General features: G+C 39.2%; 1 protein-coding gene across 1 annotated transcript in view; it reads right to left on the reverse strand.

Moving 5' to 3' along the window:
* LOC123513916 (transmembrane protein 131-like) overlaps window positions 1-15,998 on the reverse strand; it is an 80,996-nt gene extending 64,998 nt beyond the window's left edge. Inside the window, 4 exon segments of the mRNA XM_045271403.1 lie at window positions 10,246-10,297; window positions 10,300-10,328; window positions 10,976-11,004; window positions 15,915-15,998. Of these exon segments, the coding sequence (XP_045127338.1) occupies window positions 10,246-10,297; window positions 10,300-10,328; window positions 10,976-11,004; window positions 15,915-15,998 (194 nt within the window).
* Between the last annotated feature and the right edge of the window lie 518 nt (window positions 15,999-16,516).

The raw sequence follows: 16,516 nt of genomic DNA on the forward strand, positions 1-16,516 counted from the left end.
ACATAACTGGTGCCAGCACCGAACCCTGCAGTACTCCACTGGTTACTGTGTTCCAGCCTGATGGTGTGTCTCTTATCATTGTCCTCATTTCCCTATCTGTTAAGTAGTCTCTATCTGTTAGGTAGTCTGTCATCCACTTTAAGATATTTCCCTGTATTCCTCTAATGTATTCTATTTTCCATAAGAGTCTTCCATGTGGTACTCTGTTGAAAGCCTTCTTAATATCTAGATACACTGTGTTAACTAATCCATCTCTCCCTTGTACTTCATCTATTACTCTCTTATAAATTTGTTATGCATGATCTTCCTTTCCTGAATTCAAATTGCAAGTTATTTATTATTTAATTTCCTTCCAGATATTCCAACCTTTTTTCTTTTATAACAATTTCATAGATCTTTCCCACAACACTAGTCAGTGACACTGGTCTGTAATTCAGGGGCTCAGTCTTTTTTCCTCCTTCGTATATTGGGACTATATTTGCTCTTTTCCATTCCCTTGGTACCTTGCCTTCCATCAGAGCTGTTGATCACATTCCAGATTGGCTCCACCAGTTGTTCTGTGCATTGCCTCAGTGTCCCTCCTGACACTCCATCTGCCCCATTGCCTTCCTCACATCCACCCCTTCTAGCAGTTTACTGACTCTGCTTGCACCACAGTGTTTCTTAATCCTTCTTGTGCTGCTTGGTTGTTTGGTTCTATGAAATCTCCTCTTCATTAAATACTGATTTAAAGCTCTCGTTCATAAGTTCACTCATTTCTTCAGGTGTTTCACGTGTCCTATTTCCTTTAATTCACTTAGTGATGGTCTTTCTGTTTGTCATTTTTTTATTTATATACTTTTAAAAAAGCTTTGGTTCCTTTTCACATCTCTTCACGACATCTTTTTCAAAATTTCTTTCTTCCTCGCTTCTTAATCTAATGTATTCATTACTTGCCTCTTTATACTGCTTCTGGTTTACTTCATCTTGTTGCTTTCTTAATTTTTTCTAAGCTGCATCCTTAAACTTTTTAGCTCTTCCACATACACCATTATACCATGTGTGTTTGCTCTCTTTTACTCTGTATTTGGTGTGTGTGTGTGTATTTACCTATTTGTATTTACCTATTTGTGTATTACAGGGCCCAAGCTAAGCTTTCTGTGTCCTGTCTCCTTGTCCATTCCTGTCATATCTCTCTTTCATCTGATTGACACACACCACGTCAACGACATCACTGCTCAGTTTATTCCACTTATCAATGTTACGATGCGGGAAACTGTATTTTCTCACATGATTTAGACAGATGTCCTTTATTAGCTTTTTTCCATGTCCTCAGAGATAATTACTTGTGGTCACCTTTATCAACTCTCTGTCCAATATGTCAATCTTGTTCACCAATTTATACATAGTTATCATGTCTCCTCTTGTTCTTCTCTCTTCTAATGTGGTCAGCCCCAGCTTCCTCAGTCTTTCCTCATAGTCTAACTCCCTGAGTCCTGGTACTATCCTTGTTGCCAGCCTCTGTACCCTTTCTACCTTCTTCACATTTTTCTTCATATGCAGTGACCAGACACAAGCTGCATATTCTAACTGGGGTCTTATTAAGGTACATAATATCTTCTTCATCATTCCTTCATCTAGGTAGTGGAATGCAAGGCCAATATTTTGAAGCATGTTATATGTTTTCCAAAATATCTTGTTAATGTGTTTCTCCGGTGACAAAGTGTTTTGCACGGTTACTCCTAAGTCTTTCTCCTCATTGGTCTCTTTAATTTTCTCATCACCCAGCCTGTAATCCCAGTTTGGTCTGTATCTACTTCTTCCCATTTTCATAACATGGGTCTTGTCTATATTAAATTCCATCTGCCACTCCTTACTCCACTCATATATTTTATCAAGATCTTCCTGTAACTTGTTACAATCTTCCACATTCTTTACTCTCCTCATAATTTTAGTATCGTCCGCAAACATGTTCATGTAACTGTCAATTCCTACTGGCATATCATTAACATAAATCAAAAACATGATGGGACCAAGCACTGACCCTTGTGGAACTCCACTGGTTACCTTCTTCCACTCGGACTTCCTTCCTCTCACCACTGTTCTCATTTCTCTTCCCATTAAGTAATTTTTCCATTTTGCTAGTTTATCATTTACTCCTCCAATCTTCTTTAGTTTCCACATCAGTCTATTGTGTGGTACTTTATCAAAGGCCTTTCTCAAGTCCAGGTAGATAGCATCCACCCATCCCTCTCTATGTTGTAGTATGTCAGTCACTCTTGAATAAAAACATAATAAATTGGATACGCATGATCTTCCTTTTCTGAAACCAAACTGCCTTTCACTCAGAATGTTTTCACTTTCTAGATACTCACTCCACTTAGCTTTAATTACTTCTTCACATACCTTGCACAATATACTAGTCAACGATACTGGTCTATAATTTAGCGGTTCCATTCTACTACCATTCTTATATATAGGCACAATGTCAGCTCTTTTCCACTCTTTCGGGACTAATCCTGTTCGTATGGAGGTTTCCACAATATCAAATACGGGGTTCAACAATTGATCCTTACATTCATTTAGCAACCTCCCAGATATGCCATCAGGCCCCATTGATTTATTAATATCCAGATTGCTTATAATTTTCCTTACATCTTCCTTAGTAACCATGATGTCCTGCATTTGCTTTATTTCCGTAGGCCTTCCTCCCATAAAATGCTCCTCCTTTGTAAACACTTTGCAAAAGTTGTCGTTCAAAATTTCAGCTATATCTCCAGCATCTTCATATACTTCTTCCCGTTTTTACCTTTTCTATTGCCTCCCTTTATTTAGTTTTCCATTTATGAATTTGTAAAACATTTTGGGTCACTATCACAGTTTTCCACCACCCTCTGTTCATATTCCTTCTGTGCTGTTCTCCTTACTTCAACATATCTATTCCTTGCTGTTTTGTAGCCTTCCTTGATAATACATCACTGTTTTTCTTAAGTTTCTTCCATGCCTTTTCTTTGTTCTTTTTGCTTCTTCACAATTTCTATTAAACCACTGTTTATTATTTAAAGTCCTCTTTCTGTGATATGGCACAAACTTTTCACAGCAGAGTTATACAAATCCATAAATTTATCGTATTTCAATTGCATATCCCTTTCCTGGTATACCACGGACCAGTCAATTTCATTAAAGAACTCCCTTATATGGTTATAATTTGCCCTAATATAATTTAATTTTTCCTCCTCGTTCCACAATCTTATTCGTGCTTAATTCTGTATCCAGCTCAAAGCTTAGGACATCATGATCGCTTTTCCCCAAGGGACATTCATGTTCAATTTCCTCTTTTAGAGATGCCCTGGTAAATACCAAATCCAACCTTGCTGCAACATCTTGTCCCCTGCACCTTGTTGGTGATCTCACCCACTGTGTCATCAAGTTATTTGTTGCTACCTTTAACAATTCCTCTGCCCACTCACCACCGTTCACCACTTCGTAGTCTTCCCACACTATTTCTTTACAATTAAAGTCTCCGACTATCATCACTCTATCCTTTCTGATGAGTTCTTGCTTCATTCTGTCTAGAGTATTTCTCATCACCATTTGGTACTGTTCATATTCCCAAGCACTGGTTCTGGGTGGTATGTATACTGTTATAATATTAATGTCCCTCTTGCCATCTGTTATAAGCATACTTATCACTTCCTCATTTCTCTTACTATAGTTCACCTCCTTCACTATCAGATCTTCCTTAGTAAGAACCATTATACCACCACCACCTTTATTTTTTCTATCATTTCTCCATACTTTGTAGTGTTTTACAACAAACCAGTCTAGCTTTATTTTGGGCCTTAGCTTTGTTTCCACTACACACATTATGTCCGGTTCGTTATTTCTTAGGTAATCCATACATTCTAGCCTCTTAGACAGAAATCCATCTATGTTTGTGTAAGTCACTTTTATTCCATTCCTAGTCTCTTTCTTCCATGTAATGTCTATTCTGTCTGTTTTATCCACCACTTCTTTAGCCTCCCATTTCTCATCCTCCAAAAAAAACTTGGTCTTTTCCTCCTCTGTTCTTTCGTCATTCCTCTCTTTCACTTCAGTTACAAGCTCTTTCATTTTCATTCGCTCATCCTGTGACATATTTCTTCTTATGTAAATTGTTTTGGTTTCCTCAGAGTCCTTAAGTTTCCAAGCCCTCCTCAACAAGGCCTCCGCTGCCACCTGAGACTTTAATTTCAATTTTAATGGTCTATTCTTGCCTTCCTCAAAGGCTCGCAATCTCACACTTTCTTCTACCTCAGCATATAGGTCCTCTTCCTCCACAGAGATCTTGTTCAGTAAAGACTTAATCCTGTTATTTTCCTTATCCCTCCTATCCTGCCAGTTTCTGTTAGTTTCCTCCCTCAATCCTGTTATGATCACACATTTTTTTCTTTTCAGCAATATGTGTGTGTGTGTGTGTGTGTGTGTGTGTGTATTTACCTAGTCGTATTGTAAGGGGTTCGAACATGGCTCATAGTGTCCCATCTCCATATCTCCATTTATCTAATTTTTCTTTAAAGTTATGCACATTATGTGCTGTAATAACTTCATCACTCAATGCATTCCACTTTTCCACCGTTCTGTGTGGAAAACTGTTTTTTTTTTCAAATATCCTTCATACATTGCCTCTTCCTGATTTTCTTTACATGCCTTCTTGTCCTTCCAGCTTCTGTCACCAGCACCAGGTCCTGCTTGCCATTAACTATTTTATACAATGTTATTAGGTCTCCTCATTCTCTTCTATATTGTAAGGTTGGCAGTCCCATTTCCTTCAGCCTTTCTTCATATGTTAGCTCCTTTAGTTCCAGCACCATCTTTGTAGCTATCCACTGGATCCGTTCTAATCTTCTTATATCCTTTATCAAGCTTGGCGACCACACCATTGCTGTATAATCCAACTGTGGACATATCATACTCGTAATCATTTTTTTTCATCATATCCTTGTCCAGGTAGTGAAATGCCACCCTAATATAAGAACATAAGAACATAAGAAAAGAGGGAAGCTGCAAGAGGCCGCCAGGCCTACACGAGGCAGTCCCTGTGTGCTTAAAGCTACCTAATTCCATCTGTCATCCACATCTATGAACTTATCTATCCTTCTTTTAAAGCTCCCTATTGACTCAGCCCTGACTACATGACCAGTGAGACCATTCCACTTATCAACCACTCTGTTGGAAAACCAGTTTCTTCCCATTTCTTTCCTAAACCTGAATTTTTCAAGTTTAAACCCATTATTTCTGGTTCTGTCTCCCTTATACTACTTAAATACTTCTATCAGGTCTCCTCTTAACCTACGTCTCTCTAAGGAATGCAGATTGAGTTTTTTCAGTCTCTCTTCATAGTGAATATCCCTCATTTCCTGTATCTTTTTAGTCTTCCTCCTTTGCACTGACTCCAACAGAGCTGTATCCTGCCTATAATGTGCAGACCAGAATTGTACCGCATAGTCAAGATGTGGCCTGACCAGCACCAAGTATAATTTTAGTATTACTTCAGGACTCCTGCCTTTAACACTTCTAAAAATGAATCCCAATACTCTATTCGCCTTATTCCTCCCTGGCCTAAATACATTGCTTCCTTCTATCGAGATTGGAGCTAACTACGACTCCTAAATCTTTCTCATACTTGGAACTTCCTAGTGCCACGTTGTCTATCATGTACCTATTGCTTGGATTATCTCTACCTACACTCAGCACCCTGCACTTGTTAATATTGAACTGCATTTGCCATCTATCTGTCCATTCCTTCATCCTATCCAAGTCTGCCTGCAAGGCCACGGCATCTGAATCGGACCTAATTAATCTACCTATTTTTGTGTCATCTGCAAATTTACTAATGTCACTGTTAATTCCACTATCCAAGTCGTTCATATATATTAGAAATAATAATGGTCCTAAAACTGAGCCCTGTGGCACCCCACTAACTACTTCTCCTCACTCGCAATTAGATCCATTAATTATTACCCTCTGTCGCCGGTCATCTAACCATGCTCTAATCTAGCCTAATATTTTACCCTCTATACCGTGTGCTTTAACTTTCTTTAAGAGCCTCTGGTGAGGTACCTTGTCAAAGGCTTTACTGAAATCTAAGTATAGAATGTCACAATTATCACCCTTATCTGCCTTACTATAAAAGCTCAACAAGTTTGTAAGACATGACTTTCCCTTCGTAAATCCATGCTATGTTTGACTTATCAAGCCGTGTTGGTCCTGGTGTTCCCTAATATTTTTCACTATCATTGATTCCATTAATTTACCCACACTTGAAGTTAAGCTGACAGACCTGTAATTAGACGTTAGGGTTTTATCTCCCCTCTTAAGTATGAGAACCACATTAGCTTCCCTCCACATTATCAGTACTTCACCTGACTCCAGTGACATCTTAAAAAGTACCACTAAAGGCTCGTTGATGACTTCCTTGCATTCCTTTAGGACCCTTGGCTATACTTCATCAGGTTCTGGTGACTTGAATTTCTTTAATTTATCTATCTCCTGTTCTACCATCTGTCGTGAGGCAAGTGAGGCCTATGGCGAGCCAGACATGGCCTCAGCAGAGGTGAGCGTGTTAAATACAGACCGTCAGTGATTAACAACCAGGATCTCCACAAAAGATCTTGGTATGGCAGTCTAAACTTTCTGTAACAAAGGGATAGCTGACAAAAAGAAAAAATCCACAAGTATATGAGAATTAAGGGAGTCTCATAAATCTTAGGTGTGGTAATCGGATGTCTCAAAAAGGTTTGACAAATACAATAAAAAGTACGCACGCTACAAGGGAGCCCAGCGTGCTATGAAGAATAACTGAGAAACAAAAAACATGGTGAATGAGAGGCATGTGACCCAGTGGACAATAAATTGTATACGTGCTATGAGAAGTAACCGAGGGAATTCAGAGAACTAAGGAAAAATAGGGTGAATGAGAAACATGTGATCCAATGGTGAATCAAAATGTAACAATGGCCACAGTACACATACAAAAAAAAGAAAAAAAATGTAATGGTAACATATTTAAGGAAAGCAACAGGTGAAGTGGACAGAGAAGGCCAAGGTAGCTTCTACCTCTAGACTTCTCATCACAAAGCCTTGGGTCGTCCTCCTCTGCCTTGCTACATTTGAGAGTAATACTTAGAGTATTTTCGTAGGTGCCTGTTGTGGTCTGGTGGTGTGTACTGTATTATTCTAAGTTAATTTTTTGTGATCTTTTGCATGTAGTGATCAGTGAATTAGTGGTGTAGTGATGTTATAAGGTTACTGGTTTAGGTTAGGTTAGGTTAGGTTAGGTTACTGGTGTTAGATGCATGACGTGTTGCTGTGCTAAATATCATGACAGCTTAAGATGAGTTACTGAGGAAGTAAAGAAACTGTAGTTTGAGTTGAGTAGAGTACAGTGAAGAAGATTCTTAGAGAAGTGTGGTCATGTTGTTTTAATGTGTAATCGTTACACTTGCTTATATGTTATTCAATGAATATAGTTAGTGTTGAGCTGCGTTTGTGAATGTCCCACGGAAGAATCCACTAGCCTTAGTCACTTGGTTGTCCTTGACCTTGCAGGACATAAGTGCATAAGTAAAGCAACAGAGTATTAAAGGTAAGCAGCTTTATGTGGTAGCCTGCTGTTACGAAGCATTCCCTTAGTTATATGAATACTAACTGTCAGCTTTTCACTATCCTCTGCCCTAAATATCTGTTCACTATCTGGGACTTCCTGTGTGTTCTCCTAGGTGAAGACAGTTAAAAAATACTCGTTCATAATTCTACTAATCTCTTCCGCAGAACTAACCATAGTCAACATTTTATATGATAATCCCAATATCTTACTTATGTATTTTTCAGGGCTCAGAGTTTCTTTTATAACCACTCCCAGATAATTTTCTTCTTTAGTCTTCATTATTTGTTCCTCTTCCATCAAATAATTCCATATTGGTCGTCCCTTACTCTTTCCTAATTCCATTACATGACACTTCTTGGCACTGAATTCTAACTTCCATTTCTTATTCCACCCATAAATTTTTTCTATATCTTCCTGCAGCAACAAACAGTCTTCTCCAGTCTTAATTACTCTTAACAATTTTGCACCATCAGCAACAAATTAATATACCTGGTCACTCTGTGCTGTACGTCGTTTACATGTACCTGGAACATGATGGGGCTAACACTGACCCCTGCAGCACTCCACTTGATACTTTACTCCAGGATGAGTATGTGTCTCTGATCATTTTCATCTCTCTGTCCTTCAAGTAATCCCTAACATAATTCTTCTCAGTCCTCCTATGTTCTCTAACTCCCAAAGTATTCTGCTATGTGGGACTTTATCAAAAGACTTTTTTAATGTCTGGGTATACTGTGTCCACCCATCCATCTCTGCTCTCCAGTCTTCTCTTGAGTAGAAACTTAGTAAATTTGACAGACATAATCTTCCTGTCCTGAACCCAAATTGTCTGCTCGATATAACTTGTTTTTATTCCAGATATTTAATCCATTTTTCTTTGATAACAATTTCACGTGTCTTCCCCACAAGTGACATCGGTCTATTAATGGCTCAGTTGACTTTCCAGCTTTGAATATTGGGATTATGTTGGCTCTCTTCCATTCCAGTGAGACTCTCCCTTCCTTTAATGAGCTTGTAACATTTCCAAAACTGGTTCTAACAATTGATTTTTACATTCCTTCAGTGGCCAGCCTGACACACCATCCAATCCCATCGCTTTTCTGACACCCAAATGATCTAGTAGTCTTCCAATGTCTTGTTTGTACACTATGATTTCCAGCAATCCTAGTCAATGCAATGTCCTATTTGGTTCTGTAAATTCCTCTTCTTCAGTCAACACAGTCTTGAAAACTCTCATTCATTATTTCATTCATTTCTTTTGCTGTTTGGTATGTCTTCCCTCCTTTGACTATTTTTTCTATTGTTTCCTTATTCATCTTACCATTTATATACTTGTGTATTTACCTAGTTGTATTTACCTAGTTGTAGTTTTACAGGGCCTGGGCTTTATGCTCGTGTGGCCCCGTCTCCATATCTACACTTATCCAATCTTACTTTAAAAGTATGCACACTTGTTGCAGACACTACTTCTTCATTTAAACTGTTCCACGTCTCAATATATCTTTGCGAGAAACTATATTTTTTAACATCTCTCAGACATCTTCCCTTTCTCAGTTTTTTACTATGCGATCTTGTGCTTCGAATGTCATATTCTTCTCTCAGGATCAGTTTCTCATTATCCACTTGGTCCATTCCGTTGATCAATTTATAAACTTGTATCAGGTCTCCTCTCTCCCTTCTTTGTTCCAGGGTTGGTAGATCCATAGCGTTCATATGTCATCCCTTCAAATTCTGGAACCATTCTTGTAACCATTTTTTGTAGTCTCTCCAACTTCCTTATGTGTTTCTTTTTATGAGGGGTCCACACTACTCCTGCATATTCCAATCTGGGTCTTATTATAGTACTTATCAATTTCTTCATCATTTCTTTGTCCATGTAGTGAAATGCTACTCCAATATTCCTTAGCAAATTATATGTTTCTCTAAAAATTCTATCAATATGGCTTACTGGTTGATTGTTTTCTTCCATCGTCACTCCTAAGTCCTTTTCCTTTTTAACTTTCTCCAGTTCTACTCCATCTCCCATCTTATAGATTCCCACAGGTCGTCTTTCACTCTTTCCCATTTCCATGACATGGCTTTTGTTCACATTGAATTCCATTTCCCACTTTTTAGTCCATTCCCAGATCTTATTTAGGTCTTCTTGCAGTATTTCACAATCCTCCTTTTGCTTTATAACTCTGCACAGTTTCGTATCATCTGCAAACAGATTTATGTAGCTGTTCACTCCTTCTGGCATGTCGTTAATATAAATGAGGAAAAGTATTGGTGCCAATACTGACCCCTGTGGCACTCTGCTTTCTACTGCTCTCCACTTGGACTTCATATCTTTAACTACCATGTGTGTGTGTGTGTGTGTGTGTGTGTGTGTGTGTGTGTGTGTGTGTGTGTGTGTGTGTGTGTGTGTGTGTGTGTGTGTGTGTGTGTGTGTGTGTGTGTGTGTGTGTGTGTGTTGTAAATATACCTTCACAAGTAACAAACATAATCTTAATGTACATAATAAAACACTTAAACCCTGCCATCTCTCTCTCTCTCTCTCTCTCTCTCTCTCTCTCTCTCTCTCTCTCTCTCTCTCTGTCTCACACACACACACACACACACACACACTGGTGACTTACTGTTCTTTAAAATCTAGGTGTGGTGGATCAAAAACGATATAATTTTTGTGGAGACTCCCTTGTCATCTATAATGTCCCCATATCTGTGGAGGAAAGACCAGGGTGTCAGTCAGTGTGGCCAGGGCATGGTGGTGGTGGTGTTGGTGGTGGTGGTGGTGCTGGTGGTGTCATTGTTAATATTAATGTTATTGTTGCTGTTGCTGTTACTACAACTATTGCTGCTTAAACTACTACTGCTGCTGCTGTTACTGCTGCCACTACAACTGTTGCCCACTACTGTTGTTGCTACTACTACTGCTACTGCTATGATGAATACTACTACTACTACTACTACTACTACTACTACTACTACTAGAACTATTACCACCACTACTACCACTACCACCACTACCACCACCACCACTACTACTACTACTACTACTACTACTACTACCACCACCATGACTACTACTACTACTACTACTACTACTACTACTACTACTACTACTACTACTACTACTACTACCACCACCACCACTACTATCACCACCACCATCACTGCTACCACCACCACCACCACCACTATTACTACGAAGCTACACATTTCTCTATTTTTCCCTTATGAACTTTGATATGGTCCAAACTCCCCTTAGTGTTGTTGTCATCCCACACAACATTTCAGCTTTGGTTCTTTCTCTTTGCTTCTGGAACCATCTCATGAGTGTAAACAAGGAAGATGGGAGCAGCTTACCTTATTTCGGTTTCCCCTGTTTTTATTATCTGCAAATAGAAAAAAGGACAACATGAACACAAGAAAGGATATTTGTGCAGTATCTAACCTAACCTGACCTATATGAAATGTGCTTCCCTGCTTCCATGTATCATCCTTACCCTTAAAACTGTCTTATCTTTTAATCTCTTCAGCACCAAGGCATGTTTTCATATTCATTCTGCTTACTATTTGGTGATTTTATACAGCTTCAGAAACTTATGTGGGGATTAAAATAGTGTAGATTCTGGCCATTAATCTTCTGACCTCCATAGACCCCTGTTAATGTGAATAAAATGGTCTAATCACATACAAAACTTAAGGTAGAAATGTGTCATGGTAAAGCTCTCTAATGACGCGCCACAAACAACCTGATCACTGACTTCACTCATCGAACATTCTATTTCAGAACCAATTTGTTTCTAAAGCTCTCTCTTGAACCCAAATTCTTCAAACTTGGGTCAGTGATTTTTATTTCTATTCTGATTACTGATGCTGAAAATTTTGCTAATGTTTCTTTGTTATGTCCTCCACACCACTTCAAGACTTCACTCAGGGCCCTCTCAACCACCCCTGTTATGACCCCTGCACACACACACACACACACACACACACTTCCTCAAGTTCCTCTCATCTTACATCTCTTCATGTATTCTAAACTCAATAGCTCCAGTCTCATTTTGTAAGGAAAACTCCATCATCAGCCAAAGGCAACAAATAATGTAGTAAGAAAAAGGCCCACTGAGGTGCCAGTCCTTGAACAGAGCTCAGTGTTAGCCAAAAATACAGGACAAGTGTTTTGAAACTTCCTCACTAATGAGTTCAAGTCACAGGTAAATGGAAATACAGAAGCAGGCAGGGAAATCCAGGGTGTGCCAGAGAAAGGGATGAATAATTGAGAGCACTGGTTAACTCCTCCATTAATGAGTTTGACAGAATAGCAGTGAGAGAAAGAAAAGAAGTCTTGAGCAGCAAGGGTGGGGGCGGAAGAGAGGTATGCAGTTAGCAAGATCAGAAGAGCAGTTGGCAAGAAAATAGGAAAATATAGTAAGAGATGAAACATTTTGACAGTGAGAAAGAGGCTGAAGACACTCAGTCAGAAGTGAGGAGTTGATAAAACAAAAAAACTTCTGATTTTACAGTCAAAAAGAGTGATGTGAGTAGAGACTGCTTCCCCCCACATACATCTGAACCACAATCCATACATGGGCAGATAAGGTCCTTGTACAGAGTTAGCAGTTAGGGGGGGGTGAGAAAAAATGGCAGAGACGCCTCACAATGCCTAACTTCATAGAAACTGTTTTCACTGGACATTCATCCCATTCTTTTGGCTAACTCTTCACCCTGTTCAAGGACTGGCATCTCAGTGGGCATTTTTGTCTCATCATTTTGCCTTTGGACAGTTTTCCCCTATTACAGGAAAAAAAGATGTGAAGTTTGCAGTTTAGGTAATAAATAATGGCCAGACCGAGGATATTCAGTGTAGAAGAGAGAGAGACAGCTGAGAGTCACTGAAGAAGAGGGGATAGTTGATAGTTGTCTGGAAGGTTGTATAAGGGACAGCTGAGTCACTGAAGAAGAGGGGATAGTTGTCTGGAAGGTTGTATAAGGGACAGCTGAGAGTCACTGAGGAAGAGGGGATAGTTGTCTGGAAGGTTGTATAAGGGACAGCTGAGAGTCACTGAAGAAGAGGGGATAGTTGTCTGGAAGGTAAGAGACAGCTGAGAGTCACTGAAGAAGAGGGGATAGTTGTCTGGAAGGTTGTGTCGAGTTGATAGATGGAGGAATTGAGTTATTGAGGCATTGAACACTACCACTACTCGGCCCCAATCAGAAATGTTAGATCAGAAGGGAGGTGTTCTGTGGCTGAATATTTCTAACTATGAGTACTCCAGGAAGACATGAGAGGAACACTGGACAAGGACAAAAAAAGATCCACTGAGGTGACAGTCCTTAACAGAAACATGGGAAGGTTATGCAAAATTGGAGGGTGTGTTTTGAAGCCTCTCTCTCTCTCTCTCTCTCTCTCTCTCTCTCTCTCTCTCTCTCTCTCTCTCTCTCTCTCTCATATATGGCATGAAAGCATGATTGTGAAAGAGGAATACTGATAATAATGGCAGGAAACTCTCTCTCTCTCTCTCTCTCTCTCTCTCTCTCTCTCTCTCTCTCTCTCTCTCTCTCTCTCTCTCTCTCTCTCATTTTAATATATCACTATCTCAAATTTTCCTTTCATATGTATAAATTTGATAAAGAAAAATAAAGAAATACATTAAAACAATAAATATTTACTCTTAAAAACTAAATATCAAACTGTCACTTTCATTATTATTATTATTATTATTATTATTATTATTATTATTATTATTATTAATATTGATATACTACTAATATTGATAAATCTGTAAATGGAGAGAGAGAGAGAGAGAGAGAGAGAGAGAGAGAGAGAGAGAGAGAGAGAGAGAGAGAGAGAGAGAGAGAGAGAGAGAGAGAGAGAGAGAGAGAGAGAGAGAGTAAACAAAAGATCAGTTTAGAGCAAGAAAAAAGAGAAAGAGAGAGCAAACTGACACATTTCCCAACCTTTCAATTTGACCAGACCTTGACCTTTGACCTTTGACTTTCACATCACAGCGACTCCAGTCAGACATTAGTTCTCTCTTGCTGGGATGTGACAATAAAACAACCAGCTATTACCACCATGAGAGTATTGGCAACCTTCACTCAGCATGTTGGCAACAGTGCTTGTCTTCCTGTCACTCCTGGTGGCTGAGATGAAGCCAAGTAACACTGACACTACTAACTGATACTCCTTGATAACTCACCCCAGTGTTCAATCAAGCCATAATCCTACAGACCAGAAATAATGCCAATATTATACTAGGATTCATTTTCAGGAGTGTTAATCCTTTCAGTACTGGGACACATTTTTACCTTGAGATTTGTGTACGATTAAACCATTTTATTGACATCAGGAGGGGTCTATAGAGATCAGAGGATTAATGGCCACAGTCTTCACTATTTTAACCCCTTCAGTACTGGGACACATTTTTACCTTGGGATTTATGTACGATTAAACCATTTTATTAACATTAAGAAGGGTCTATGAAGGTCAGAGGATTAATGGCCACAGTCTTCACTATTTTAACCCTTCAGTACTGGGACACATTTTTACCTTGAGATTTGTATACGATTAAACCATTTTCTTGACATCAGGAAGGGTCTATGAAGGTCAGAAGTTTAATGGCCACAGTCTTCACTATTTTAACCCATTCAGTACTGGGACACATTTTTACCTTGAGATTTTGTGTACAATTAAACTATTTTCTTGACATTAGGAAGGGTCTATGGAGGTCAGAGGATTAATGGCCAAGTCTTCACTATTTTAACCCCTTCAGTACTGGGACACATTTTTACCTTGAGATTTGTATACGATTAAACCATTTTCTTGACATCAGGAAGGGTCTATGAAGGTCAGAAGTTTAATGGCCACAGTCTTCACTATTTTAACCCATTCAGTACTGGGACACATTTTTACCTTGAGATTTTGTGTACAATTAAACTATTTTCTTGACATTAGGAAGGGTCTATGGAGGTCAGAGGATTAATGGCCACAGTCTTCACTATTTTAACCCCTTCAGTACTGGGACACATTTTTACCTTGAGATTTGTATACGATTAAACCATTTTCTTGACATCAGGAAGGGTCTATGAAGGTCAGAAGTTTAATGGCCACAGTCTTCACTATTTTAACCCCTTCAGTACTGGGACACATTTTTACCTTGAGATTTTGTGTACAATTAAACTATTTTCTTGACATTAGGAAGGGTCTATGAAGGTCAGAGGATTAATGGCCACAGTCTTCACTATTTCAATCCCCACATAAGTTTCTGAGGCTGCATAAAATCACCAAATATGTAATAAGAAGAATGAGTATGGAAACACGTCAAGGTACTGAAGGAGTTAAAAGCAGGAGTCCCAAAGTAATATTATAGTTATATTTGGCACATCTACAATATGGTGTACAGTTCTGGTCACCACATTATAGGGAGGATACAGGTCTGTTAGAAGCAGTGCTAAGGAGAATGTCTGAAAGGATACAATGGATGAGGGATATTCACTACTACGAGATTGAAGATACTAAATTTGTATTCCTTAGAGGCGTGTGTTTAGAGGGACCTGATAGAAGTGTTTAAGCGGTACAGGGTTACAACAAAGGGACATGAGCAAAGTTCTCAGGATCAGCAGCCAGGATAGAACCACAAATAATGGGTTCAACCTTGAGAAATTTAGGTTTAGGGAAGGAAAGAGAAGGCAGTAGTTCTCTGAAACAATGGTTGATGAATGGAAGGGACTCAGTCATGTTGTTAGTGGTGAGTCAATAGAGAGATTTAAAAGATTAGGTAAAGTTATGGATAGCAATGATAGGTGGAAACAGTAGCTTTACTCACACAGGGACTGCCACACACAGACCTGACAGCCTCTTAAAGCTTCCCTCACTGTATCATGTTCTTATGTTCTTACAGCATCAAAAACATACAGGAAAAATTAAACACAGTAGCTAAATAAGTGAAGTATTCCCTCTTTGACAGAAAAAACACATAAAAATCAAGTTAAAAAATAAATAAGTTAGATAAGCACTGTCTTCCCTCCCTCAAAACTGAAGAGATAAAAAAATAAACAAGTTAACAATGATCATAAAATAAATGTGTGTGTCACTCCCACCAGGCCAGCTAAACAATAAATAAACAATTCAATCAGCGCTGGAGTGTTCTCTTCAATTATTCATCGTGTTGGCAAGTGTTTCTGTCTCTCCCAGTGGGCTGAGATACACTGCCTTCGCTAGCCGGGACACACTGCCTGCCCCTCACTCATCCTCCCTGCTATTAATTCACTGGCCAGGACACACTGCCTGCCCCTCACTCACCCTTCCTGCTATTAATTCACTGGCTGGGACACACTGCCTGCCATTCACTCCCCCTCCCTGACACACTGCCTGCCACTCACTCATCCTGACACACTGCCTGCCACTCATCACCCTCCCTGACACACTGCCTGCCACTCATCACCCTCCCTGACACACTGCCTGCCACTCATCACCCTCCCTGACACACTGCCTGCCACTCATCACCCTCCCTGACACACTGCCTGCCACTCATCACCCTCCCTGCTACTAACCAAAGCACTGCACTATGGAGGGGAAAAGAAAAGCACGACAGAAGCTCAGATGAAAAAAGATAAATACAAATGCTAAAATTATCAAAATTTGGCTAACTACTGGTCTCACAATGCTTTTATTTCCCTTTGTTCTGTTGTCATAATGTTTCCCACACACACACACACACACACACATATTAATAAAAAAGAGATAACAATCACTGTAACATATGTGCCACCAAAAACAAATTCATAGACCAATCAAGAATATAAAGACATGATAGATGACACAATAAGGAGTCTAATGAGAAGCGTTAAAGAAAGGAGAAAAGTGATATTAGTAGGAGATTTCAACTGTAAAGAAGTGGACTG

This window comes from Portunus trituberculatus, chromosome 5 (genome assembly GCF_017591435.1).
Source record: "Portunus trituberculatus isolate SZX2019 chromosome 5, ASM1759143v1, whole genome shotgun sequence".
Lineage (NCBI taxonomy): Eukaryota > Metazoa > Arthropoda > Malacostraca > Decapoda > Portunidae > Portunus > Portunus trituberculatus.